The sequence below is a fragment of the Moschus berezovskii genome, chromosome 2 (genome assembly GCF_049115385.1).
Source record: "Moschus berezovskii isolate FMDL1 chromosome 2, NW_MosBer_1.0, whole genome shotgun sequence".
NCBI lineage: Eukaryota > Metazoa > Chordata > Mammalia > Artiodactyla > Moschidae > Moschus > Moschus berezovskii.
The window spans coordinates 118,451,716-118,477,079 of record NC_142461.1 but is presented as its reverse complement, the minus strand read 5'-3'; the positions used below and the strand labels follow the sequence as shown (position 1 = coordinate 118,477,079).

The window sequence follows — 25,364 nt, the reverse complement described above, 5'->3', positions numbered from 1 at the left end:
ACTAACTTGGACCCTATAAGTTCTAGGGAAGTGCCTCAACAATTTTGCACTTATGATTTTGAGGGCTATTTTTTTCCTCAAAGAGATTCCCTCAAACTGTAGTTTAGGCTGTACAAAACCCCTAAGAATGGGATGTACTAAATAGTTTAGAGCCCTCTAGAAATTCCTTGACGATCTCAGTGATCTGCTTTATTAGTTATTACAAGTCCAAGTGACCACCCTTCGGCCATCTTTTATATTTGTTGCTGCTGCTGCTGCTGCTGCTGCTAAGTCACTTCAGTCGTGTCCGACTCTGTGTGACCCCATAGACGGAAGCCCACTAGGCTCCCCCATCCCTGGGATTCTCCGGGCAAGAACACTGGAGTAGGTTGCCATTTCCTTCTCCAATGTGTAAAAGTGAAGTCGCTCAGTCGTGTCCGACCCTTAGCGACCCCACGGACTGCAGCCTACCCATCCATGGGATTTCCTAGGCAATAGTACTGGAGTGGCTTGCCATTGCCTTCTCCGTTTATCTTTGTTAGATATATCAATAAGACTATTAGAAAATATAATGTTTAAATCTTTACAATCTAAGCAAAAGAACTTCTTTTCATACTGATGTTTAGGATTTCTTTCCATTTGGCTTGAATTTAAACACTTCTTTTGAAATTATATTTCTTCACAACATATAACTTCAGAAGCAGCTATAAGTGAGATCTTAAAACTTTTTTGTATATTTGTTGCATGTTCATGCCCCAGAAATATGCTATAGAATTTAAAGCCATGAAAATCCTGATTCCTATCAACATGGAGATTTATCATTATTTGTGAGATAGGTCCAGCTTAGTTTTACTTTAAAACCACAAATAAAGTTTTAACAATGGACATTTTTCTCGGTGAGAGGTCTGTGATCAAACTAAACATCACTCTGAAACTGATTAGGCCCTGAGGTTTTCAAATTCAACGTTTGGCAAATATACAGCATTTGTTTGGCCATAACAAATAATTAAGAACTTCAGAGTTTATGCAATTCTCCTGAGCCTGCTCCTCTTTTCTCCTCATAACCTCGCCTGGTCTTGGGCCTTGCTTTATATAAGATTGAGGCAGAATAAATCACATACAATTACTCTTTTGAGGATCTAGGTAACATTGCTTTACATTTTTACATCGGCAAGCCCTTTGTTTGCTAGTAGTCCATCACAGTAATGGAAAGTTTTGTTATTAAATGCTTTATTTCTTCTTCCTCACTCCCAGCTATCCTGAATCCGGAAAAATAGACACATAGTCATTCTGTGAAGACAAAGGAATATTGAATAGTTAATTATATAACAGATAGAGCTGTCCACTGTGTATTCATTCTCGTAACGAGTTTCTAGAAGATAAATTTGCATATTTAGTTCAAAATCTTATAAAATAGAAATGGGATGGATTGTTTTAGCAGTTTCATAGTTTGTGTAGTAACCATCACACTTCATGCAAGATCTGACTCAAAATACCACAAGGCTCAGAATAAATGGAAGAGGAATGCCCTACAAACATCCACACAGGCACGACATAGTGGTACCTCCACTGACAAGATATGTTTAATAATGTTTAAAATTCACTTTTCCTGTATAAACAGTTATCACTGTAAACCTAGGGACTACATTTGCTTTCTCAGAACTGAACTCTCTTTCTTCCAGTGATAGGCCTAAATTAAAATCAGCAGAAGTCATTGAGTTGTTTCTGTAGCATTTTCATTGCTGGAAGGGACCTCCAGAGGTCACCTAGTTCGTTCCGATCTCCAGCCAGGACTCTCCCTAATACTGAATACAGCTGTATAGTGATCTGCATTAAGAAAGCTTTTAAAGATCCCTGGGGTTGGTCAAAAAATAGCTAATATTGGCCTGATTCATAGAACAGCATTATACTTATGTCAAAATAGCCACCTTCATCAGGAAAAGCATCCATCAGGGCTAAGTGCTACTACTAGCTTCAAAAGGAAAAGCATTCTCAGAGAAAAGGGTGGTAGATTAAGGAAATGACCAAGTGTGTTGCTATTTTTTTTTGTTTAGGTGTGCATTTGAATGCTTATCAAAAAAGAAACATTGACCACTGCAGGGGAAGCCCGGAAGTTGCTGTGGGCAAGCAGATCACAACTCTTTAACAAGTACTTTCAAATTGCTACAGAGCTCAGAGGGGGGCTGTTATCCCAAACCAGATCCGATTAGCATCAGGTTAGTGATGGGCAGATGGTGAAACATAAGAATAATATTGACAGACCTGCTTTATAAATGGTATCTTTCCCCATAATCCGCTGAGTTTGTTAGAGTTGATCATTTTATTTTTTCAACTCCATCAAACTTTGGGTCCAATGGACAGGAATTTAAGTGTAATTTCAATTTTCTAAGACAATGACACTATTGTTTTATAGAGAAAGTATTTCTCCACAATTACTGGACTTCTGAATTATTGGTTTGAAGTACTACCCTAGAATCTAGAAATTCAGCTAAAAGGAGAGATGATGCTCTTAGCTGGATTATTGAGGGCGTTTAAGCCTTTCAGTCAAGCTAGATAGAGAATTTAGAGATGTCTATAACTTATGAAGTGAGGAAAATGAACTGTCCCTCCTCCCCACACAACTGTCCCAAGTATCCGCTTGTTTTTGTGTATTAACACCAGAGTTTTTCAAGTAATGTTGTGTCTGGTTACATAAAAGCCTGCTCAACCATGGATACTTTCAGGTGGGAACTGGGGGCTGGATGGAAATAAGATTAGAGGCTTTTTTTTAAATCATATACCTTCTTGCCAACTTTCAATTGTTCTGTGCCTGGGGTGCTCCTTCAAAAAAATTCATTTGAAAATATATCATTAAAAAAAAAAAAAAAACAGAAAGGTACCTCTGTGTTCTTATAAGTTTAAACACAAAGTCTGGGTTACCGGAAGTGGAAAGCTTGACTACTGTACTGGCCTCTCCCAGCCTCCTCTGTAATTCTTGACTTTGAAAATGGGAATTCAGCCACTGAGACTTTTCCATGTGCAGCTGCCTTTCTCAGAGAACACTGACCAACTAACAAAGTCTTCAAGTTGTCTTTCTTCTTCCTTTTGTGAGAGCAGAAGACAACAGGACAAGGAGATGTCTCTTCAGTGTCTCCTTAGCTAGACATCATCCTCACAGTGGACATATTAACTTAATGTGCAGTCCACATATTCACCATAAAACTTGGACACTTAAGGTAAGGAAATACTTCTATAGTTACTTGGCATATTGAGCAGAGTTAGTTTTTTTCCCCCCTTAAACTACTCAGATAATTGTCCCTAACTAGTTTGCATAAACAGCCTTTATGAAGTGTTGTTCTTTAAAGTTACCAGCCTAACAAATTTCCATAGTAGAATTCCAAATAGAAGAAACTGAATCAGCTTTAAAGAAAGATCATCAAAATAAAGGAGTATAAAGAAAAGCAGAAAGTGGCACATTCTGTAATTTTTATTACCAAAAAAGTTCAAACCATTTACATGCTGACATTAAATGCCATATGTAAGTTCACTACAAGCAAACTTCTTTAAAAATATACATACTGTATATATTTACATTCAAGTTTGAGTAACGTGTCAAGGTATAGTTCAGGATCTTTACCCACCCTGTGCATTTGTTCAGCTACTAACTAAACAGAGATTGTATCTTCACTTAGGCACCTGGAGAGGTAGAAACTGCTTTTTAAGGGGGCGGGGGGGGAGGGGGGGGACTGTAGTGCAAATGTGAGAATCATGGTTGAAGCAGCTTATACACCAAGGAGGCCTTAAGTATAACTAGCTTTGGTAATCAGAAGCTGAATACATATAGGCTTGTTTTTTAAATTAAAACCAGATAAAACTTTGGGTAGATGCTCTTCTGAGCACATCAGGGGGTTGGCAGTTAGCAAGGAATGCTCTGCCACTCTTCACGGAAAACTGCATATGACTAAGTTAGGCAACGTAGCAGTAGGGCTGGGCTGGCGGCTGGGCACCTTTTCCCTGATGAGACACAATACACAGATGAGTGGCTTTAGAGACTTCAAATTAACATCTGTACACCCACAGCCCGGAACTCAGAAGCCACCAAGGTATTTCCTCTCCCAAGTGAAACCGCTCTTATTTCCACCATGCCCACCTCCATTCCAAACTGAGCTAATAAGTCCAGAGAGGGGTGGCGCGGCCTATGAGTTCTGCAGCCCACAGTTCGTCAGCGACGTGACTAAACCTCAGGATGGTTCCTGGGCCTGAGAGGGGCTCCCCGGGTTCTTGCCAGACTTGGCAGGGCTCGTTCCTGAGAGAGGAAGCTGAAAGGAAGCCACGGGGGTGGCCGAGGGCAGAAGCCCTTCCCGTTCCCTTTTCTTCTGTTTCATCCTGCGGTTCTGGAACCAGATTTTGACTTGGGTGTCATTCAGTTGCAATGAGTTGGCTATCTCGATGCGTCGGGCCCGAGTTAAGTACTTATTGAAATGAAACTCCTTCTCCAGTTCTGTCAGTTGCTTGGTGCTGAAATTCGTGCGGATCGCGCTGGAGGGGGTGGCGGCTCCATACTCCGCGAATTTGCCTGCAACGTAAAGACAGGGCGTCGTCAGCGTGGCGAGATGACACGGAGACGCGACCTGGGAGAGCTTTGGGGCCACAGTAGAATCAGAGTCACTGAGCGGCCCTTCTGGGTCTCCGAACACAGCTGTGCCAAGAGAAAAGCTTCACGGAGCGCTCCTTCCCGCAGTTTTCTCAACCCCTGGCATTCGGGGCACGCTGAATGCAATTCGCCTGGTTTAATAATGCCTGGGGCCGCGTGTCCCCCATAACACCCAAACCGCCGTCCACAGGGACCGCTGCAGCGCGCCCTCGGTTCAGTTCCGCTGGGCAGGCTCGATCCCCAACCCCAGTCGAGTCCGTCCGTCCAAGGCCCAAGTACTTACTTTTCTTCGGGGCGTTCCTCTTCACTTTCATCCACTCGAACGTGCTGAAGGCGGCAGGGAGGCCGGAGGCTGGGGACGCACACTTGGGGTAGACGCCGGGAGCGGGGGACGCGGTCTGGAAGGCCCCAGAGTGGCCGTCGGTCGGCTCTTTGAGACACGCCGAGAATGGACCCGGCTCGCCGAAGGCCGCGTAATCCACCTGGCTACTGAGGAGGAAGGAGCCGCCTCCAGAGAAGACGGCCGAGGTGGCGTAGTGGACGTGCGCCCCGCTGTCGTCCGCCGGCCGCCCCAGCGCGCACGGTAAGTCATACGCGGGCGCGGACCCCGGGAGGCCGTAGTCCGCGCCCCCGGCCTGGGCAGGTGCGGCGCCTGGCTCGTAGGCCCCCTCTAGGGGGCACGGCGCGTACGCGGGCGCGGCAGGCCCGGGAGGCTGCCCCGGGGCGGCCGGGGGCGAGGGCACCGCTCGGGCCGCGGCCAGGGGCAGGCAGCTAACGAACGCGCCGTCGCCGCTGCCCAGGGGGAAGGCGGGCTGCAGGACCACGGGCCGGGCGTCGGCGCGACAGAACTTGGGCGCGAAGCTCAGCAAGTCGCCGCCGTCCCGGCCGCACGACACGTAGTCGAGGTAGGAGCTCATGGCTCCGGCCCACCCCCCGGAGCGCGCCGGCCGGGCCTGGGCGTGGGGTCCGCTGGACCGCCGCGCGCTGCGCCGCTCCTCCGCCCCTGTCTAGCCGACGTGCCCTCGCCGAGCCATGGCGAGCCGGCCGGGGGTAAATAGTGGCCTCTTATAGAGGCGGGGTGGCCACGTGGCGCCGGCCGGCCAATGGGCGCCGTCCCCGCACGGCCTGGGTCCCGACTGACGCGCGGCTCCACGCGCCTGCCCGGCCGCCAACTTTGCCAAACAGGCGGGAGGCCGCCGCCCCGCGCCGCAACCCGGCCCAGGGGACAGCCTTCTGGCCCTGGGGCTGCTTGGCTGAGGGCGGGGCGTGAGCGCTAAACGCCCGCTTCCCGGCAGGTACTGGACGGGTTAGGGGCAGAAAAGCAGGAAGGGCCCCTCGGGAGAGGAGGAGAGAATGGAGAGGGAGGGAGCCTATTCTACACCACGGGTGGCTAGCCCCTCGGGTGTGGATGGTGGGCGCCGTGGTGTGGGAAGGGTTAAAAGGCCCTACGGAACCCCTTCCTAGCCTCCAGGGAAGGTAAAAGTTATTTCTCTTCCCTTTTTGTCTGAACCCTATGTGCTTGCAGTATTCTTGGCCCTGGTGATACCTCTGGTGCTCAGACGGTAAAGAATCCGCCTCCACTGCGGGTTCGATCCCTGGGTTGGGCAGATCCCCTGGCGGAGGGCATGACAACCCACTCCAGTATTCTTGGAGAATCCCCATGGGCAGAGGAACCTGCCGAGTTACAGTCCATGGGGTCGCAGAGTCGGACACGACTGAGCGACTAAGCACACAAACCTGGAGTAGACGTTTACTTTTCCTTTTCCCCTCACCCTTAATTTTTGGGACATAAATTGTATGCTGTAGGTGCTGTGTAGCTGGGGCGGCACAAAATCTTCACTTCTAGGCTAGATTTCCACGTTACTTCGCAGCTTCTTCCGCTGCTCCCATTTGTGGTGCATGAGAAGCGAGTGTTAAGAGTGCGGATTTTGGACAGAAGATAAAGTTTCTGCCTGTGGGACGTTTAGCAGATTATCCTCGTGGACTAGTTTGTAAAAGACAGACTGCCGTTGGGATGAGTCGCTCCCTGTGCTCCTCTCTGGCAGGTTGGCTCTCGCACCCGCGCTGCGCCCGCTTTTTTAGAGGTACTTTGGCTCCAGGGCGCAAAGGCTTCCCAGGGACCCGTCAGATCTCAGAGGTTTGGACGGGCTTGTGCCTCTAAGCAATTAAAGCTTCTGTTCCATCAGATAAGTGCTGCGTCGTCTCTTGCGAGTGAAATCTGAGGGCTCACAATGTTAATGGGCTCACGTCTTTCCCTTGATAATATGGTTTTGTTTACTGAGTGTAGAGAGACGGGAAATAAAAGTGCAATTGGCACAGGAAATGAGGGGGTAGAAGAGTTACAAAGCTTTGCACTGACAAACTTTCCAGCTTCCTTGAACTTTTTTTTTTAATGCTTCCTTCTTTGGGGCTCTAGGAAAAGTAACAAGTTAAATAAATAAATAGATGTTATTTACACACAGCAGTAATGAAAGAGGGTGGTTTCCTAAAACTCTGTGTGAATAAAGAGCCTACTCTTGGCTTTTTCAAGTGCTCTTAAGAACTTGATCTGTTATAGCCTCTGAGTTACGGTGACCGAGGTTTTATTATTGTTTTACTGATCCACTTGTCATAAAGAGCGATTGAGCCCTTGCCTAAAATTCCACTCTGAGGAAGTCTGGAAAATAGGGGTGGTTACAGTCCAGGGAGCCAGTTCCTTACAGGGATGTGAACTTGTGAATAAACAGAGAGGCACGGAAAGTGTTAACCACAGTGGTGAGGCTGAAGTTGAGCCAGGATGGGGGAGGGCTAAGCCAGGAGGGGAGGGGATAGGTAGACACCAAGGAATGAGCACAAAGCTGAAGTGGTCTAGGATTCCTGCACTGCTGAAGTTCTTGGATTTAGCTGGGAAATAAAATTCTGGGCTGGAAAATAGCCCTTCAAGCTTAATATTGCTACTTCAGTTATCTCCTGTAGCCAGTCACACAGCAAAGGTCCTAAATAGTTTTTATTTTCTAAATAGTTTTTAAAAAGAAAACATTAAGACTCTTCCCTAGCACCTTGGCTGGGAAATAATAGACCTCTTTGGAGCTAACTCAGGCTTCAAATATATAGGCATTTCTTTACTCTCCTCCTTCTGTACCCTTAATGCAAAAGTATCAATAGGTCACAATGTCCTTTAACCCCTCACTGGCTAGACTTCAATTTTTACCAGTTTTTACCAGCATAATGTCTCAGCTCTCACACTCCTGTCTCAAAACTAGAAGACCCAGTCTCAGATGGACAGCTCCTAGGTCCAGAGGCCCCAGAGGGTCAAGAAGGAAGGGCGGCCTTGTCAGCTTCTCTGGAGAAAGACCTCCAGCCCCCTGCAACCCAGGTGGAGGACAGAAAACCATTGTCTGGCAAATATGGCCAAAACCTATCAAATTAAGTGCCTTTTCTCTAAGATTTCAGGAAAAACAGCCAGCCTAGATGCCTTGGCAACCGTCATTTCAACAAAGACCAGGTTTTTGCTGCTAAGCATTTGGAACAAAAGTTGGGTCCTGCATGTCGCAGTTAAGCACTGACTTTGTTGCAGCCATGAGCTGCACACGCTATTTCCCTGAAGCGAAGTCTGGGAGGTTGAGCTTTGCTGGGGGAAGGAAACGTCCTGCAAGGGACAGCTAAAATTAATAATCTAAAAATTAGATTTAAAAAAAAAAATGTTGTTTTAACAACTGTGGATGAGAGTGAGAAGGTGGGGTTTTCTGTATTTGTTTGGACCCAGTAACAGGTCCCTGATAACTGCATGCAAAGAGCTGTATGCTGTTCATCCTTCTCTCTTCTCCCTTTGCTCTCCCAGCCTTTGGCATACACCACACCTTGGGGCTCAGAGTCGCCATCTCCACTCCTGGGCTGTTCTGACTTGCTCAGGATGAAAGTCAAGAGCTTGGTTATCTCAGACTCAGATTCAGTAAACATTTGCCAAAGACCTACTGTGTAAGAACTTTTTATTAGGGGAGGGTTAGGCTAAGAAAAAAGATATTCTTAAAGCAGAGGAACAAGGGATTCATTTTTGACACATGTTAGCAATGCTATATATCTACTCTAGGAAAATCTGAATCTATAATTTTCTAAGATGTTGGAAGGTATTATTGGGGCAATTGTGTATATAAAGATATGAATATAGGATCTTTCGAGTACCTTTAAAGTTTGTCTCCTAGAAGTTCACAGGGTATAGAAGAAACATCTTAAGGATTTTATTGCTTGTTCCCAAGGGTCACTGGCCCTGCTGGGTCCTGGTGCTGTGAGTTCTCAGCAGGAGGTGGCAGCCTAGGGGCCTGACTGCCAGGTTGTGTTTGATGTAGGAATGCTTTGAAATCTCTCCCATCCTACTCACCACAGCAGTCACCCCCAACCACCCCCTGGGACTACCTTTCTACCATTCAAACAACAAGCTTCTTTTCTGCAGACGGAGCAGTGGAGGCTGGCAGTCTAGTCTTCTGTGTGTTTACAGACTTTTCAGTTGTTCCTGAAAAGTCTCTTACGATCCTTCTCCACAAGTCCCATTGTGTTATCCCTTTAAGAGGCTTGTGTGTGCGTGCTAAGTCATTTCAGTCCTGTGCGACTCTTTGCAACCCTATGGACCATAACCCCCCAGGCTCCTTTGAGCATGGGATTCTCCAGGCAAAAATACTGGAGTGGGTTACCATGCCCTCCTTAAAAGTATCTTCCCAACCCAGGGATCAAGCTCCTGCATTGACAGGTGGGTTCTTTACCACTAGTGCCACCTGTGAAGTCCAGTGATGCTTGAGCACAGGCAAACTCTTGGCTCCACAGTCCCAAAGGACAGAAAGGCTCTTGCTTGTTGGGATAAAAAGTGGGGTTGTCTTTTCTCTTAAGCAAGATTTGTAGTTCTCTGCAGCATCTTTCTATCCCAAGATAGGGGTAGAGATGAACAGGATCCTAAAGACAAGAATTCACAACTTGTCAGAAGTCTGATACCATGACCCTCCCTGAGGAAAACAGTAGTGTGCTGTGACTTTTCCTAGAGCTTTGTGAAAGGCTTGTGAGTCAAGCCTGTCCCTGGCATATGGGAGGCATTCAAGAAATGTTTGTTGGGCAGAAATTAAAATGGACAGAATGGTGTATCCTCACCATGACCAATGTTGACTAAAGGATATCCTTAGATTACTGGCTCCAAGCACCACTTGAGGTGGGTAGGAATCACCAGAGAAGCTGGTTTAAATGTGCCGTTTCCTTAGCTTTCCCCCACCCCCACTGAGCTTCTAATCCAATAGGTCTGACACAGGAGTCTTTCTTTTTAATAAATCTGTTGAATGATTCTAAAGCAGTATTCTTCAGAACCACACTTTGAAAATGTCTGCTTTAGGACCTGGGCTAGGGGGCAGTGTGGGGAGATGGGGTAAGTCTTGACCAGCACGATGAGAGCTCATGGCTAAGTGGAACAGGATTATACCTGAAAATTATCCAGAAACCCATTGGGAGGTAGAGGAGGAGAGATCAATGTCAAGATCAAACTTAAGTCTAGCTAGACTGAAGTTCCAGAAAATGTCCTTAAAATGTAGTCCGTAGGAGTGTCCCAAGTTTTGCTGACAAAATAGTGCTTTGAAGAGATCCAGCTCACTTCTTGCCACTTCCCTAACTTGACTGAGAATGCAGTGGAGTAGGAAGTGAAAGAAAGGGATTTGTCACTCCCAGTCCCTTCAGAGGGAGCTGAGTGGTTCTGAGGCAATGGGAAATAGGAAGGAGTAGGAATGGGGGTCTTAAGAGAGAGAAGCCAGCTCTCATTTCCTTCCATCTCTCCCATATGGTCTGGAACGAGCATTTAAGCTCTCAGGATGCAAAGGGGGCCACTGTCCCTTGGCCTAAGGTGTAACGCTTACTGTGGCTAAAGATTGACCTTTCACAGCATAGGATGTCAATGCTTAGAGAGAGAAGTGACATCAAACCCCTCATTTTAGTGGGGAAGCTACTTTATTTACTCAGAAGTTAAAAGGCAAAGCCATCCTGCAAAAGATGAGGGTGGCCACTGGGGTCTCCTGCATCTCCAGTCTGCCAAGAGCAGAGTCAGGCAGCCCCTCCACTACACAGTGGTGACCTCCATGCTGAGCAACTGAGCAGCGTTCAAGGAGGCCACACAGCCAGCGGCCGACTGGGAGGCCTGCAGCCCTCCCTTTGCCATTTGTTTGCTAAACCTGTGCCCCAGACTTCTGAGGCCCCACCTTGAGCTGCTCCAGCTAGAAAGGGCAGAACTGAGCCTAGGTCCCTACACCCTCCATGAAGTTAAAGGTTCCCCTCATTTCCTGTTCAACTGATAGGCATCAGGGTCCTGAAGATAAAACAAGAGGTATCCTTAGATTAATGTAGTTGGATAGGCAAATACAAATAAAGATATGTGTGAACATGCAAAAGTACACCCATGTTAGTTATACTGATCTTTGGGACTTTCCTGGCAGCCCAGTGGTGAAGACGCATGCTTTCACTGCAGGGGTCTTGGGTTTGATCCCTGGCCAGGGGGAGCAGGGAGCGGGGGAAGGTCCCCACATGCCAGGTGGTCCAGCCAAAAAGAAAAAATTACGCTGATGTTTTTTTTGCTCCTTTATCTTTATTGTAGCTATTAAGTTTAAATTTATATGATTCAAGATTCAAAGGGTACAAAAGGGTACTCTTTCTTTCTCCCACCTCTGTCCCCAGCCACCTAGTTCTCCTTCACATGAACACCAATTTTGAGTTTCTTCACCAATTTTCTGAGTATATCTTTCCAGAAATACTTTCTACTTCACAATGATAGATAGATAAATATCTAGTTAGAGATAGATCTCCCCACATTTTTACATAAATGATAACATATTACAAGACTCTTCTGCACCATGCTTCCCCCCATTATATCTTGAAGATCCTTTCTTTCTACTTTTTTACACCTTTATGCTGTTCTACTGTATACATCTACCACAATTTATTTAGCTAGTCCCTTATTAGTGGGCATTTATTTATTTTCATTTTGGTATTACAAACACATGTTCAACTTTTTGCCTATTAGAAAAAATTCCTAGACATGAAATTACTTAATCTAATATATGTGCACTGGCAGTGTTTATATATATTGCTAAATTGCTCTCTTTAGAAGTCAATCAATTTATACTTCTACAGCAACATATGAGAATTCCCGTTTCCTCATACCTTTGACAAGTCAGTGGGATATTAAAGACTTTTTTTTATTTTTGCCAATCTGATAAGTGAAAGATAATACCCTTATATCACCTCCAAAAATGTCATTCTTTATCTTACTTGATCCTATTATAATTCTATTTTACAAATGCTAATACTGACACAGAAAAAAGAAACAACTTACTGAAGTCACATTCAATGTCAATGGCTAGAGTCAGATGTTCAGCACTTTCCTATGCAACTCTGTAACACAAGGAAGCCTAAGATTTAAAGAGAATGGGTGGCTTCAAGCATTCCCTGAAAGACACATGATATAAAAAAGCACAGAAGCTTTCAGACATCTCTTAGAGGCCCCCTCTTTAGTGGTCTGATACCAAGACCACATTTCTGCATGTTCCCCTGGAGAGTACCCTCTGGAAGCTGAGGGACTCTGATTAGCAATCTGATCTGACCCAGTTCTAAGCATTAGCTTGAATTCAGTGTCTGGGAAGCAGTAGGGTATTGTTTCTAATTTCCCTTATTTCAGTGACTTATTTCTCACTGGCCACCCAGGATCTAAGTATTGATCAGCATGGGGGTGGGTAAGAGGATGTTTTCCCTAGATTTTAGCTTTTTGTAGACCTGATAAAGATAATTCCTAAGCTTGGGAGTGCACACATGCACACTGCTTTACTAATGATAAACCTGTAGATATCTTTATTGACTGTTCCGCTGATAATGAAAGTGAAGGCCAGAAAGATTAGGTGAATATCTTAGGATCACACAGTGCATCAGTTAGCAAAACAGAAACCAGTGCACGGAGGCCTAAACCTGAACTCATTCATTTCCCCTGCAGTCTTCTCTTCCCACTCCACTGTTCATTTTGGTGGATAACCAACTACCTGCTTAGGCTGTCAAAAACAAAAAACCTAGGGGTTAGCATCCACGACTCCTCTTTCACTAATCCAATCGGTCACCAAGTCCTCTGAATTCTTCCTCTTAAATAATGCCTCTCCTCTCCATCCTTATTAAGTTACTCCCTCTCTAGGCTGGATTATGGCAGCAGCCTCCTTCTTTGTTCTTCACACTTCCTATCTCTCCTTTCTCCCATCAAACAGCTTTCCAAATATAGATAACGAATAACCACATGTCCCAGCTTAAGACCTTTAGTGGCTCTCCCCTGCCTACATGTTAAGTCCAGATGCCCTTCTGTGGCCCTTACACAGCCTCTCTGTCCAGCCAGATACCTCACTCCGAGCTCCTCTCCTTGTTTTAGGTCCACACCTTGCTCCTTCTTCCCTCCCTGCTTTAGTATGTGCTGTTCTCTCCACCTAGTAGATCCCTCCTTCTTGGGCCTAAAAAATTCCTATACTTCAGGAACCCAAATTCACCTCTTCTGAGAAGCCTTTCTTGACACTACGATACTGTTAGTGACTCCTTTATTAACCAGGAACATTTTGGCCACACCTCTGTTATAGCATCTGTCATACTAATCTTAGGATTAATTCTTTTTCTACCCCAGTAGACTGACGGGTATACGCCATTAGTGACTCAATTTGTATATCCCAGAGCCCAGCGCAGTGCACGTAGGAACTGTTCATTAGGCACTGCTGAAGACAGAAGACTCTGAACCAAGAACAAGAGGTTCAGGACACTGTGGAGGCCTTAAGGCTTCAGCTTATATCCAACTGAGGAAAATGATAGAACATTTCTCCAGAACAAGCTATTTCCACCCAAGAGGATGGTGAGAGAGAAGAGGACTGAGGGGAGAGGGAGAAAGCTGGGACTTTCTGTCCTCCAGGGGCTCTTTACTGTGGGCTGAGACAACACATTAACTTGAGAAACTTCTCATATCACTGAGAACAAAAGTTAAAAAGAGAGGGTAGCCCAGAACTCTCTTAGAGTTTATGACAAGGAGGACCGGGTGCCACTCAAGAGGGGGTGTAAGAGTGCTTCCCCACCCACTCACCCAGGCCTTCCTGCTGTGAACAGCTCTGACTGAAGCCTGCCCCTCACCCCCAGCTGTAGTCTGCTCCTTTATGGTCTTTCTAAAATGAACCCCCAGGAGCTAAAGTAAAACTACTCCAAGCCTTCCCTCGTATCATAAGAGAGAGAAGAGGCATATCATTGTGGGTAGTGTTTTAAGTGTATTTTAATGGTTATTTTAAATGGCATTCAAGTTTAGTTACAAGTTCAACAGGGGTTCCTAACCTGCTTCCTCCCATACAAATAGGATATAGTCCTGAAGGTCAATGAGAGAACTCGTTCAGCGTCTCCCCTGAATTCTGATCCCTCGGGACATCCTTTACAAAACTCTTAAATAAAAGTGTTTGCAAGAACCTTCCCACTTATTGAGGTTTTTTTCTCGCCCTGCCCTCAGAGCCGGGTTTGTCCGTTTCTGGGGGGACAGCAGCGTTGAAGGGTGTCACTGGGGCAAGCGGGAAGTGCGCGGAGTGGGGGCCGGGACGCTCGGGCGACCCGGCGCGCTGCCTGGCCCGCGGGCGGGCTGCGGCCTGGCGCGCGGAGGACGGGCGGCGCTACCCCGGGGCCTGGCGCGGCAGAGCGCGGGGCGGCAGGTCGCGCCCTCCGTTACCGCTCAGCCTGCGCACCCGCGTCTCCTCCCCTTGCGGTTTCTGGTCGGCTCCCAGCTGGCCCGGACTTGCTCCGAAGTAGGAGGAACCGCTGTCGAGCGAAAAGTGCACACCAGTGATTGATGGACTCTTAATAGAACTAACCCCTCCCGCCCCCAGCCTAGACACACACGCGGAGCAGGCCTTCACCCCCGCCCCTCCCCTGGCCTCCCCGCGGGCCAGGGGGACGCGGCCGCCAGCCGGTTGGGTGATTAACTCACCGTTTGTCTTTCGGAAAGTGTTCCAGGTGGGTCGGAACAGCCTCCCATCCGCCGCGCCGCCGGGAGAGCGGGTCGAGCGCGCGTCACATGGCGCTGGCCGAGCCGGCCTTTGTGCGGCGCCCCCGCCCCACCGCCCCGGGGAGGCGGCAGCTATTGTTCCCCGTGGGGGTGGGAGGCTCTCCGGCTCGGGGTCCCCGCCGGCCCTCTCCCCAGTGTGCCCCCAGGTTCGAGCCTGGGTGGGGGCCTCCTTTGTGTGTTTTTGCCGGCGACGGAGATGGCATCGTTGCTGCCCCAAGGGGTTAGCAGACGCGGGTGAAAGAGGTCAGTTCTGGCTCTGCCACTGCCTGGAGTTCAACCCAACCGACCCACTTTCCCGGTCATTTGGCCCTCAGGCCCTTGTGGAGATGGGGAGGGGTGTGGTATTTTAGGGCAGCTTTCCTAACAATAGAGCTATCAAAAGGCCTTCTCCCTGTCTCCTCATAAGTCAGGGACTCTCATCGCCTCCTTCAAAAAGGCCTTGGTCCAGCAGGCACTCTTAGACGGATTTTAGCCCGGCTTCCCCACCTAAAACACTGCCTCTGTACCAGGGTTCTCTATGCATCCTGATTTCAATTAAGATCTCCTCTTTGGGCTCTTACTAATGTTAAAATCCTATTCTCATGATCTTCCAGATATTATTCTTCCATATAAAATGACCCTAACTATATACAGGAACCACTCAAGAGACTTACCCCTGGAGGAGGAAATGGCAACCCACTTCAATATTCTTGCCTGGGAAATCCCATGGACAGAGGAGTCTGCAAGGCTACAGTCCATAGAGTAGCAAAGAGTACACGACTGAGCAATTATCAAGAAGAAGAGATTTTACCACAAGATCTGGGACAAGAAGACTTCTGTAGTATCTCCCACCATGCTGATGTTTTGGGAACCCTTCACCTGTTTCTGCTACTGCAAATGACCGGACATCCATTAACCTTGGTTCTTCATGTGTGGAAACTTTTTGTTCACTGTGCTTCAGAAGGCTGGGCCTGACCTGAAAATGGATCTTTGAATTGTCTTTGTACTTTCCCAACTTGCCAAGGTGAGTATAAGACCTGAGTGAAATGTTTAGGCATGGGCTTCTGGCCAGGCATATAAATCCATTTGGCCAACTCTGGGCACCCAAAATAAAGGGCTTTGTAACTGGAGTTGAAGACAAGGGAGCAGTGATAACTAAGATTTCATCCTCTGTGATAATCTTCTCTACCACCAGCATCACCAGTGCAGTAAGTACAGAGGATTCATCTACCCTATCTTCTCTCTCTCCATCCAGACCTTCTACAAGAGAGATCTAAGAGAGCCAGTCCTCAGAGGTGGTGTGGGTGCAGCCAGCGACTCAGTCTCACTTCCCTGTGCCCAAAGTGCCAAGGGATAGGCCTGCTCATCCAAGCCATAGCTACACCCCCTCTCTGGGAAGTTGCAGTGCCCTGAAGTAATCAGGCTATAGGCCTGTGGGAACTGGAGCCTTCTGTCTCTCTTTTTATTTACTTAATATGAACTTCTGTTCATCCTGTTCTTTTCCTACAGTTTCTGAAAGAAGGATCAGAGTAATGCCAAGAGTTGCTAGATGAAGAGGACCTTCCTGGATTCTGTAACTGGGATTAACCCATTCTTGACTTCAGGAGACAGTTTCAACTAATTCTCAGGATAAAGTCAAAACAGGCCTGGGATATCCCTTGAATATCCATGGTGTAAACAGGCTTCTGGCTCCCCCAGGTCAATCAGAGAAACACTTTTTTAGAATGTTGGGTTTCTCCTTTGTTATTCAAACATACACCCACACACACATCCTCTTCACCCTCCCTAGTGAAAAACCTCAACAGATGGGGAGCCTAGGTGCTCAAGCCTACTGGCTGAGAAGATCACTTCACTCAAGGGTCAGTTGGCTGGTACAGAATGGGGGGGGGAGAGGGATGAGTAACTAGTATGGTTAATTTCCCTGTTTAAAATACTCCTTACAGATACAAATTTTAAAAATGCTTTTCAGCAAGGTTAGCAGCCTCTGGGGCCTGGGAAACCAATTTGGCTGATGCCTCTCTGATAGGGACTAGGCTTGCGGTTGCACCAAGGGACAAGCACTTGCTCTGTATTCTCTCCCTCTCTTATTTGAAAGCCTGTACAAAGAAATGGTACAAATGGATAGTCAACATAATGATTCCATCTGAGAAGGATTTTTTTCTGTGAGGTCCTTAGATAAGGCTGAGGTCTGAAAGCCAGGAGGTAGAATGGGTTACTGCCCTTTCTTGCCACCTTTCCTCTGCAACTTCCCCATCCCCTTGGCTGACTCAATAGGGTTTTCTCACTCCACTGCAGGCTGGGTCCTGAGTTTCTCCTTGGTAGCCAAGGCAGGCTCTCCCTGTGCCTAAATCTTTTCCCACCCCCAGCTCTCATTCTGCAGCTAGTCATTCCAGCTACTTCATCTCAACCCTGCTTTAATTCACGTTTGATTGGCAAGACGGACCAGGGGGCTCCCAAATGACTTCCACCCCCATCCATAGGCCTGGGCTTGGGGCCCTGACCCCTTTCTTCAGGTCCCAGGAGAATCGCCCACAACCTCCCTGATAAGACCTCCCTCCAGTGGGTCTAAGGGGGGCGGGGGGAGGCCAGAGCCAAAGAGCCATTTCCTACCCTTGGGTAAAGGGGGTTAACCTCCCCGAGCCCAAGGCCCGCAACGAGGCCGACCCCTCCCCACCTGCGGGTGTCGGGCGCCTTGCCGCCTTTGTGCGGCCTCCCCGCCGCGGGGCCCGTGGGAAGCCGCGCTTACAATGGCGCCGCTGCTCCCGGAAGGCCCGCTGCTGCGGGCGCCCTCGACCCAGCAGCGCGCGGCGGCGAGGGGCCAGCAGGCAGCCTCCTCGAGGCCGCGGTGAGCTCCCCACGGAGCCCGCGCGCCGCTCCCGGGCAGAAGCCTCGGGCTGGAGTGGCGGTGTCCTTCCGCTGCAGACGTGCCCCTTCCCGCTGCAGGTCCTCCGCGGGAGAAGGAGCAGCCTGGGCCTGGGGCGCCATTGCCTGCCCGCGCTCCCCTCCCCCACCGTCCTTTCTCTGCCTTCCCGAGACCCGAGAGGGGGAGGCGGGCGCCTCCGCCGAGAGCAGCTATTGTGACCTTCCCTCGCGGAGCGGGAACCCAGCAGGCTGCGTACCGCCGGCGGTGGCGGAGGAGGAGGAGACTGTGCGCAAACCTCGGGCTGCGGAGGGGGCGGCAGTGGGAAATAAAGCTTTGCAACCTCGGGCAGTTGGGCCCTTCAGAGGATGTTTGGTTGTGTTTAGACTCCGGTGCTTCCTAACACTAATTGCAGGCTCAAAAAGAGCAGAATTTATGGCGAAGGCCAAGGCGGCTTGTTTATAATTCATGCAGTTTTAAATGGCTGTGCGCCGGCTCCGCTCTCGCCCTGGCTGGCGGCCGCGCGGGAAGGGCCTTCACGAGACTGGCAGCCGCCCCCACTCGCGCAGGGAGCGACCGAGTGTGGTCATCACATGACGCTCACGCCACGGGCAGGAACGCATCCATCCGAGTCGCTCCCGGAAGCCTCGGGGAACCTTTCTCCAGAGGTGCGAGAGGACTCCCACCCTGCTAGCGAGGGGGTGCCTTGGGGCGGCTGCAGCTGCTTGGAGAGGGCGCTCCCAACCCCGCGCTTCTTTGGAGCCTGAGTGTGAGAGGAGGCTGATGTCAACCCGGCCAGACACCGTTTAAAATCTAATCCATGAAACCCTAAGCCGCAGATGACACTTGGGGCCTTGCAGACACCCGCAGACTCAGCAGATACTCCTGCGGTGACACACCGCGCTGGAAAACGCCTGGAGCCGTGATGCATTATGTATTTTTATTATTATTTATAGTAGGAAGAGGAGATGAGGGGAAAACCGGGCTGAATCTAAACAGCCTGACAATTCATCTATTTAATATTTAGCCAGTTAAGAAAGGTTGTTGTAATCCCTGCAAGGCAGCAAGCTCTCCTTTGATTTCCCTAATAGCTTTAAAAAATAATTTCTTACAAGACAATTAGAAATTCTGCCTATGGATGCAAATTTCATAGAAAAACAATTTTAAGCCTTGAACGTGGGTAAAATATCCCTTCGGTTGAAGTCATTTATTCTTTTGATACACTTCTACAACATGTATACTTTAAACCTGCTCAGATAAAGGGAAATTTAGCAAAAAGGATAATTCCCTCCCGCCCCTAATCTAACATGCCATTTTAAAAACAGCACAAAGGAACAAGGAAACTAAATATTATTTTGAGCCATCATTATTTAGCGAAACACAAACATCCAAATAGAAACGATTGTTGTTCCACCAGAAGACTAGAAGTTAAATGATTTCCACACAATAGAAATTTCACCTCGTGTCACCGGGGATGTAGTAGGAGTTGCATTATTTGTCAAACCAAATAGAGATGCGTGGGCCGACTTTGCTGAAATACAAAAGAATCGAACCTTATCTGAAGGCGTTTTCCGAGTGCCTCCTCCTAGGGAAGCCGGTGTAAGCAGTCCGCCCCAGTTAAAACCACGCTAATATTTACAAAACGGTTATAAATCCTCGAAGACATTTTGCCCATTTTGTACAAAGAAACAGGAGTAAACAAAGTGTTTATACTTATTATGTTCCATTAATGAAACTTTTATTACTTTACATCGTGGGGAACGTTTGTTTTCTTTAAAAATGAACCACTGATTTCTATAAGGAAAAAATCATGAGGGCATTTCCGACAGAAAAAGCTTAGGTGCATGGCTTCAAATGATCGTTTCTTTTTCTGCATCTTAGCTTTTTCATTGTTCAATTCTTCTTATGACTTCTCTTGTATCTTTTCTTTGATTGTCAGGTTTCTTTCAAAGTTTTTTTTAACTACTTAATGCAGAAAAGTGAGCTCTGGCCTCCCCAATGTAAGAGTAACCTAAAAAGGTGGATCTGTGTCTAGAAAGAGGGCGGTAGAAACAGTAAAACAGGCAGCAGATAAACACCCTACCCAGATCATCCCACCCAGAACATTTCTAGGTTTGCATCTTCAGATATCGCACCCTCTGAAGTCAATAGCTAGAAAGTAATCAAGTATTCCCCAGAACCAATTTGTGTACTGGATTCCAAGTAAGTGGAAACAATGTTTCACAGGGTTAGCCTATGGGGGGCGGGGGTTCCTCTGGGATTGTGCACAAGATAAAGGCAGGGTGATCTACTTGCAAGTGTGCGTGATTAACACAGATACACTTCCGACTGAGAATTTTTTTATTCTAAATATTTGTTCAAATAGTACCAGACAATTTGAAATCAATAAACTGTGGCGAGGGCTGTGGCTGTTGGGAAAAGAATAACGGGTGTAGTGCCACGCCATGGGGCCGCCTGACTCTACCCGTGAAGGACAATTTGCGGTCTTAATCGTTTACAACTACAAACACCAGCCACGGTTACAACTGTTCGAAACTACTCTCTCAACTAGTTCAGACCAAGGGGACTAAAGAGGTGATATGTGGCCCCCCCCGTGTTCCTAAACTCGGCTGGAGAACTCTACGAATATACACATAAATACATTAAGACGAGGATAAATAATCAGGAGAACGAAATGACTCGCTTCAAATAATAAATACAGATCGTTGAGTCCGATGCAATTCTTATGGGACGGGAAGAAGCATATAAATTAAGGTCTCCGCAACTAAACTAGACGCGGGCTAGGCCCGGACCCTCTGCGAGGCGCGCCGCCGATGGATCTCAGACTTACCTTCGGGACACCATTACCAGATTAGAGTCCCTCGGTCCGCAGTATGTGGCACTGTCAGGTTTAACAGCGGAGAATCCTTGCGGCTGATTTACGGCGAGTCACCCAAAGCAGGGTGCGCCTGGAAAGGAGGCCCAGGCGCCTGCGCCTCGGCCGCTGTTGGCCCAGAGACCGGGAGGCAGCGGGCCGGGCCAGAGCGAGGGAGAGGGGGGGTCACCGAGCTGCCCCGTGGGCCCCGCCCGCCACCCCCGCCACCAAAGCCAAAGAGGTAATCGCGCCGCGAGTTCGGGCCGGCGGCGGCCGCTACAGATGCGTCAGTTTGGGGGCCTCGGGCAGGCGTCCCTGAGACGAGTGGTGGGCCGAGAGATCTGTGTAGGTGGGATGAGGGTCACACGGTCCGTGGTGGTGGTTGCCGGGAATCTGCGCGGCGCAGCTGTAGTCCACGCTGGCCGAAGAGGGGTGCGAGAGGTGGCCCAGGTTGAAGACCGGGCCGGACGCGGGCGCCATGGAGTCGACGAAGTTGCCGCCCACGTACACCGGGCTGCCCTGCAGGTTGGCGCTGGCGAAGCCGCCGCCGTTGCTCGCCATGGGGTGGGGCTCGAACTCGGGCGCCGCGTAGCGCTTCTGCTGAGGCAAGCAGCTGCTGAGCGGCGCCGTGTAGGCGGCCAAGCCGTACATGTTGGGCTGAGATTTGGCGAAGGCGGGCGGCGAGGGCGCGTCGTAGGCCAGGCCGGGCACGGGTGGCAGCTGGCCTGAGTAGGCCACGTGGCCCGCGGCGCCGCCGAGCGGCGGGCTGCGCTCCGGAGACTGACCCGCCGGCGAGTGCAGGATGCCCTTGGCCTTCTGGTCCTTCTTGTACTTCATGCGCCGGTTCTGGAACCAGATCTTGATCTGCCGCTCGGTGAGGTTCAGCAAGTTGGCCATCTCCACGCGGCGTGGCCGGCACAAGTATCGGTTGAAGTGGAATTCCTTTTCCAGCTCCACCAGCTGTGCACTTGTGTACGCCGTGCGCACCCTCTTGGACGCTGGGCCCGGCGGGCTCTTGTCCTCGCAGCTCTCTCCTGGGCCGGGAGGGAGAGAGAGGGCGCTGAGCGGGAGATGTGGAGACACCCCGGGCGTAGAAGGGTGCTTCCCTGACTCCTTCCTCTTCCTCCCCCCGCCCCACTTTAATCCTGGCTGGAGCAAGGGAGGGGCGTTAGAGCAGTGAGATTCCAAGAGATTCCCAGAACCCAAAGGCTCCAGGCCTACCTATCAGTGGCACCTGAAACTCCCATCTGCCTTCTGAAGTCCAGCTCACTCAGCCCACCCCTTCCCCTTCAGCCTAGTCCATCATCCCGTTCCCAAGGCTGAGGAGGAGTTTAATGAGAGACTAGTAGCAGCTGGTAAGGCCTCCCGCCCTGTCAAAGAAGGGCCAGACTTCACTCTGAACACTCCTTCCAGCCGCTGCTGCTGGGAAGGTAGGTGGTGGGAATGTTGGAGGCCGCCTCAAACTGCCTTGCTCAGAGGCTGGCTCCTGGGCAAAGCACCCTAAGCATGGAATGCGGGTGGCGATCTTGGCAGCTCACTCCAGCTCAACTGCACCCATGGGCCCAGCACTCAAATGCAGGGAGGTGACATACCATGAAAATATAGCCCCAGAGTTTTAGGGCATCCAAGGCCAGGCTGGGCATATTTTGAGTATTGCAGTGCTGGGAGCAGCAGCTTCAGCAGTGGTTTCCACCACCCCTGCCACCTCTCAGCAGCTTGTCCACTCCCTCCCTAGGAAGATAAATGGATTTCTCCTGGGAGGGAGGGCCTAGGCCTGCAGCTGGGAAGGAGGGGCAGAAGGAGAAGGAGCTTACAAGACTTTAAGACACTTTCTCCCTAGGAGCAGCAGCCCCAAAGAGCAGCAGGCAAACCAGAGATCTGACAACAAGCTAACTACATCCCAAGCTAACTACACCTCAAGCTAGCCCTGGACCTGGGAGAAAGTTCATCTACCTGAAGATAAAAAGTGCATCAGAGAACACAAGGCCAGAAAAGTTCAGGAATCAAGCAAGCTGAGCACAGAGTGGCAGAAGGTCTCAGAGCTGCTGGTCCTGCCCTTCTTCTTCCACACAGACTAAATGGACCTAGGGAAAATTTTCTCAACACCAGAGTCTCCTTTTCCAGGGAGAAAAACCCAAGGATGCTCCTGTTTCAGAGTACAGCCTCTTCCCCTAGGATATGTGCCTCCACATTAGGGATTTCCTGGGATGGAGAGAATTGAGTGGGAGTGGCCTGAGATTTGCGATTTGAGGTTTTGTTTTTTTAACATATTATTTTGTTTGTTTTGTTGGGGCAGGAGAGGGTTGTGCCTTTCAGCTTGCAGAATCTTAGTTCCTCAACCAGGGATTGAACCTGTGGCCTTCAGCAGTGAAAGTGCACAGTCCTAATCACTGAACCACCGGGGAATTCCCAGGTGTGCCATTTGGTAGTTTAGTTATCTTGGGCAAGTGACTTTATCATCTCTAACATTTTCCTTATCTGTTAAAATGGATGTTTTATTATATACCTACCTCAAAGGGTTCTTTGGAAAATTAGACAGTGCTTGTAAAGCACTTAACATGATTCTTAACATAGTGTTCAATAGCCTTTTAGTTCTTATTAATTTAAGGAAGTGGGATTCATGTGATATGGGCTACATCACCCTCTGGGCTTGGGAATCATAGTACCTATCTTCAAGTTTTGAAGATCTGTTGGCTGGAAGGAGTTGAGTTATGACCAGCAGTCCAGATATTAGGGCAGTATAAGGAAGAACTGTCTGTGAATAACTATGACACATGTCCAGCAGCGGTGCCAGCAGCCTGGAGTGGACATCAGCACCCTGTCACTGTAAGGATATGACCACAACCAGAGACACTAAAAAGAAAGAACAGGTAGCTCCCTGGTGGTCCAGTGGTTAGGATTAAGCACTTTCACTGCCATGGCCTGGGTTCAATCCCTGCAGCCCCCAGTCAGGGTACTGAGATCCCTCAAAGCCATGCAGTATGGCCAGAAAACCCCCACAACTTCTGCATTGTGAGTTTACACATATGGCCTCCAAAGTTGTACTTCCAGCCCTGAGCCTCTTAATTCCTAGGTGAGCTAGCTTCTTGGGGTCAGTCTGGGAGAAAGCCCAGAGATGAGGCCCCTCAGAGGGCTACCTGCAGTGGCACAGCTGTTCTTCTGCTTGGAGTTCTGGCGGGACTCTTTCATCCAGGGAAAGATCTGCTTGCTGATGGTGGCTGAGGAGCCAGAAGCATTGGGCCCACCCTTGGCCTTCTTGGCAGGTACCCCACCTCCAGGGTTGGTAGGAGAGGATGGGGGCAGGGCTGGTGGTGGTGGCGGTGGAGGGGGCTGCGGTGGCTGCTGCTCTGCGTTCAGACCTGGAGGCTGGCTGCCACCACCCCCACCTTGGCTGTTCCCAGTGCCAGGCCTCATGCAGCTTCCATTGAGTTCAGCCGCCTTGTGGGCTGGGGCTCGGAGAGGCGCAGAGCTCTGGATGGAGCAGGCAGAACCTGGGTAATCAGTGTCCATGGAGTTGGCAGCAGCAGGGGGTGGATAAGGCTGATGGGGGGCACTATAGCCATAAGTGTCAGCAGCTTTGCTGTAGCCATAGCCTCCAAAGAGTCCCGGGTTCTCATAGTAAGCAGCCTTCTGCATCCTGTACTCAGGAAACTCCGGGGCCTGCTGACCCTGCTCAAATAACATTGACCACCACTGTCTCCTTCACCACCACCTCCAATGTCTGCCAAATCCTGAGAGAGCTGGGGCAGCCCCAGGCTCCAGATAACCTGCAAAGAACAAAAGTGAGAGGTCCCAGAGGGACTGTCATTGGCAAGACCAGTCAATACAGAAGGACTAGCCCAGGCTCTCTGCTTCCCACCCACTTCATAGCAGGAGGATCTGGGATTTTTATGAAGTTCAACTTATTTGAACCCTTGGAAATGTCAGAAGGAATTTCTCATAAACCACAAGAAAAGATTCCCCTTCATCCAAGGGAAGGGGCTAATTTTCTTTCTCCAAGATTGTCAATTTAGCCTTTGAAACTGCATAGAAAAGCACTTATGGCCTATACATTTTAATGACTGATTCTCTCTCTAGACTTTGAGCTTTCTGCAAGTAGGGACTGTGTCTTATTCACCTACATATTCCTCACATCCAGCCCAATGCACCACATGCAGTTAAGTGCAGTAAATGCATGTTGAGTGAGTGAATGAGTGAATGGGTCAATCAGTTAATCATAGGTCATCCCAGGGATGTGATGGGCAAAAGAAAACCTTACTAACACTCAGAGCAGCCAGCACTCTCAAATAAAAGTATCTCCCCCACCTGGTTTCAAAATCACAGCATCTTTCACGGAGACCCAGATAGTCCACTCTCCGCTGAATGGGTCAGAGTCGGCCAGTTAGCACATGGGTCAGCACTGTGAAATCTACTAGGAAATAAAACCCAAGAAGAAGACTTAAAGACTCCCAGAGTTAATTTGAGGCTGAAGAAGTTTCTTCTCGTCTACATTTTTCTAGATGCTTTACTTTGTCGTCCACTACTTTTAAATGGATATCATTGGAAATAAGAGATTTAGAATTTGAAATGCATGGAGCATGGGTGAATAAAAAATGCTTTATGTTCGAACTTTATAATTTTAATCCTGCATCCATTGTATGAATAGATACTACCATTGATCTCTGTTCTTGATCAGCCATTCCACTCCACCTCCAACCTACAGCCAATGAGAGACCTCTTATGGCATAATGAATGGACAGAGAATTAGAAGAATTTAAAAAAAAAAAACTAAGAAAAATTCTACCCTTCTTGTGTCCTTTGACTCTTGATGGGGGGTTTACCTTCTCACCAACCCCCTCTCCTTCTGAAAGCCCCTAATGAGTTAAAGTGTAACCAGTACTATTCAACGACTTTCATCTGCTTGATAAAGAAAACTCATTGGTCAGCTCCTAGATCTGAATTCTTGATCTCACCTTTCAGGCAACTCTCCTTCCCCAAAACTCCCTGGTTTCCATCATGGTCA

The 25,364-nt window shown here is 48.7% G+C and overlaps 2 protein-coding genes and 1 long non-coding RNA gene across 4 annotated transcripts; 1 reads left to right on the top strand and 2 right to left on the bottom strand.

The window, feature by feature from the left end:
* Positions 1-3,253: 3,253 nt before the first annotated feature.
* HOXD1 (homeobox D1) lies at positions 3,254-5,636 on the bottom strand. Its single transcript, XM_055396991.2, has 2 exons — positions 4,896-5,636; positions 3,254-4,534 (listed from the first exon to the last, which is right to left on the bottom strand). The coding sequence occupies exons 1-2, from the start codon at positions 5,527-5,529 to the stop codon at positions 4,200-4,202; spliced, it is 969 nt and encodes a 322-aa protein (XP_055252966.1). The 5' UTR covers positions 5,530-5,636; the 3' UTR covers positions 3,254-4,199.
* An 8,848-nt stretch (positions 5,637-14,484) lies between these two features.
* Positions 14,485-17,852, top strand: LOC129537544 (uncharacterized). 2 transcript variants are annotated; one of them, XR_008682046.2, is made up of 3 exons: positions 14,485-14,617; positions 15,263-15,672; positions 16,158-17,852. It is a non-coding gene; the product is annotated as an uncharacterized LOC129537544 (long non-coding RNA). The 2 variants fall into 2 exon arrangements; XR_008682045.2 differs by lacking the exon at positions 14,485-14,617 and adding an exon at positions 14,672-14,912.
* Positions 17,853-18,690: 838 nt separating this feature from the next.
* HOXD3 (homeobox D3) lies at positions 18,691-24,081 on the bottom strand. The gene is made up of 2 exons (XM_088830245.1): positions 23,500-24,081; positions 18,691-21,396 (listed from the first exon to the last, which is right to left on the bottom strand). The coding sequence occupies exons 1-2, from the start codon at positions 24,044-24,046 to the stop codon at positions 20,639-20,641; spliced, it is 1,305 nt and encodes a 434-aa protein (XP_088686371.1). The 5' UTR covers positions 24,047-24,081; the 3' UTR covers positions 18,691-20,638.
* Positions 24,082-25,364: the final 1,283 nt, after the last annotated feature.

What these genes read in the sequence shown, in the direction of transcription:
- HOXD1 (XM_055396991.2), bottom strand. Translation starts at nt 5,529, where the DNA reads ATGAGCTCCTACCTCGACTACGTGTCGTGCGGCCGGGACGGCGGCGAC. An exon ending in GAGGAACGCCCCGAAGAAAA is followed by an intron (nt 4,535 to 4,895) that starts GTAAGTACTTGG and finishes TTTACGTTGCAG; the next exon opens with GCAAATTCGCGGAGTATGGA.
- HOXD3 (XM_088830245.1), bottom strand. Translation starts at nt 24,046, where the DNA reads ATGTTATTTGAGCAGGGTCAGCAGGCCCCGGAGTTTCCTGAGTACAGG. An exon ending in GAACAGCTGTGCCACTGCAG is followed by an intron (nt 21,397 to 23,499) that starts GTAGCCCTCTGA and finishes CTCCCGGCCCAG; the next exon opens with GAGAGAGCTGCGAGGACAAG.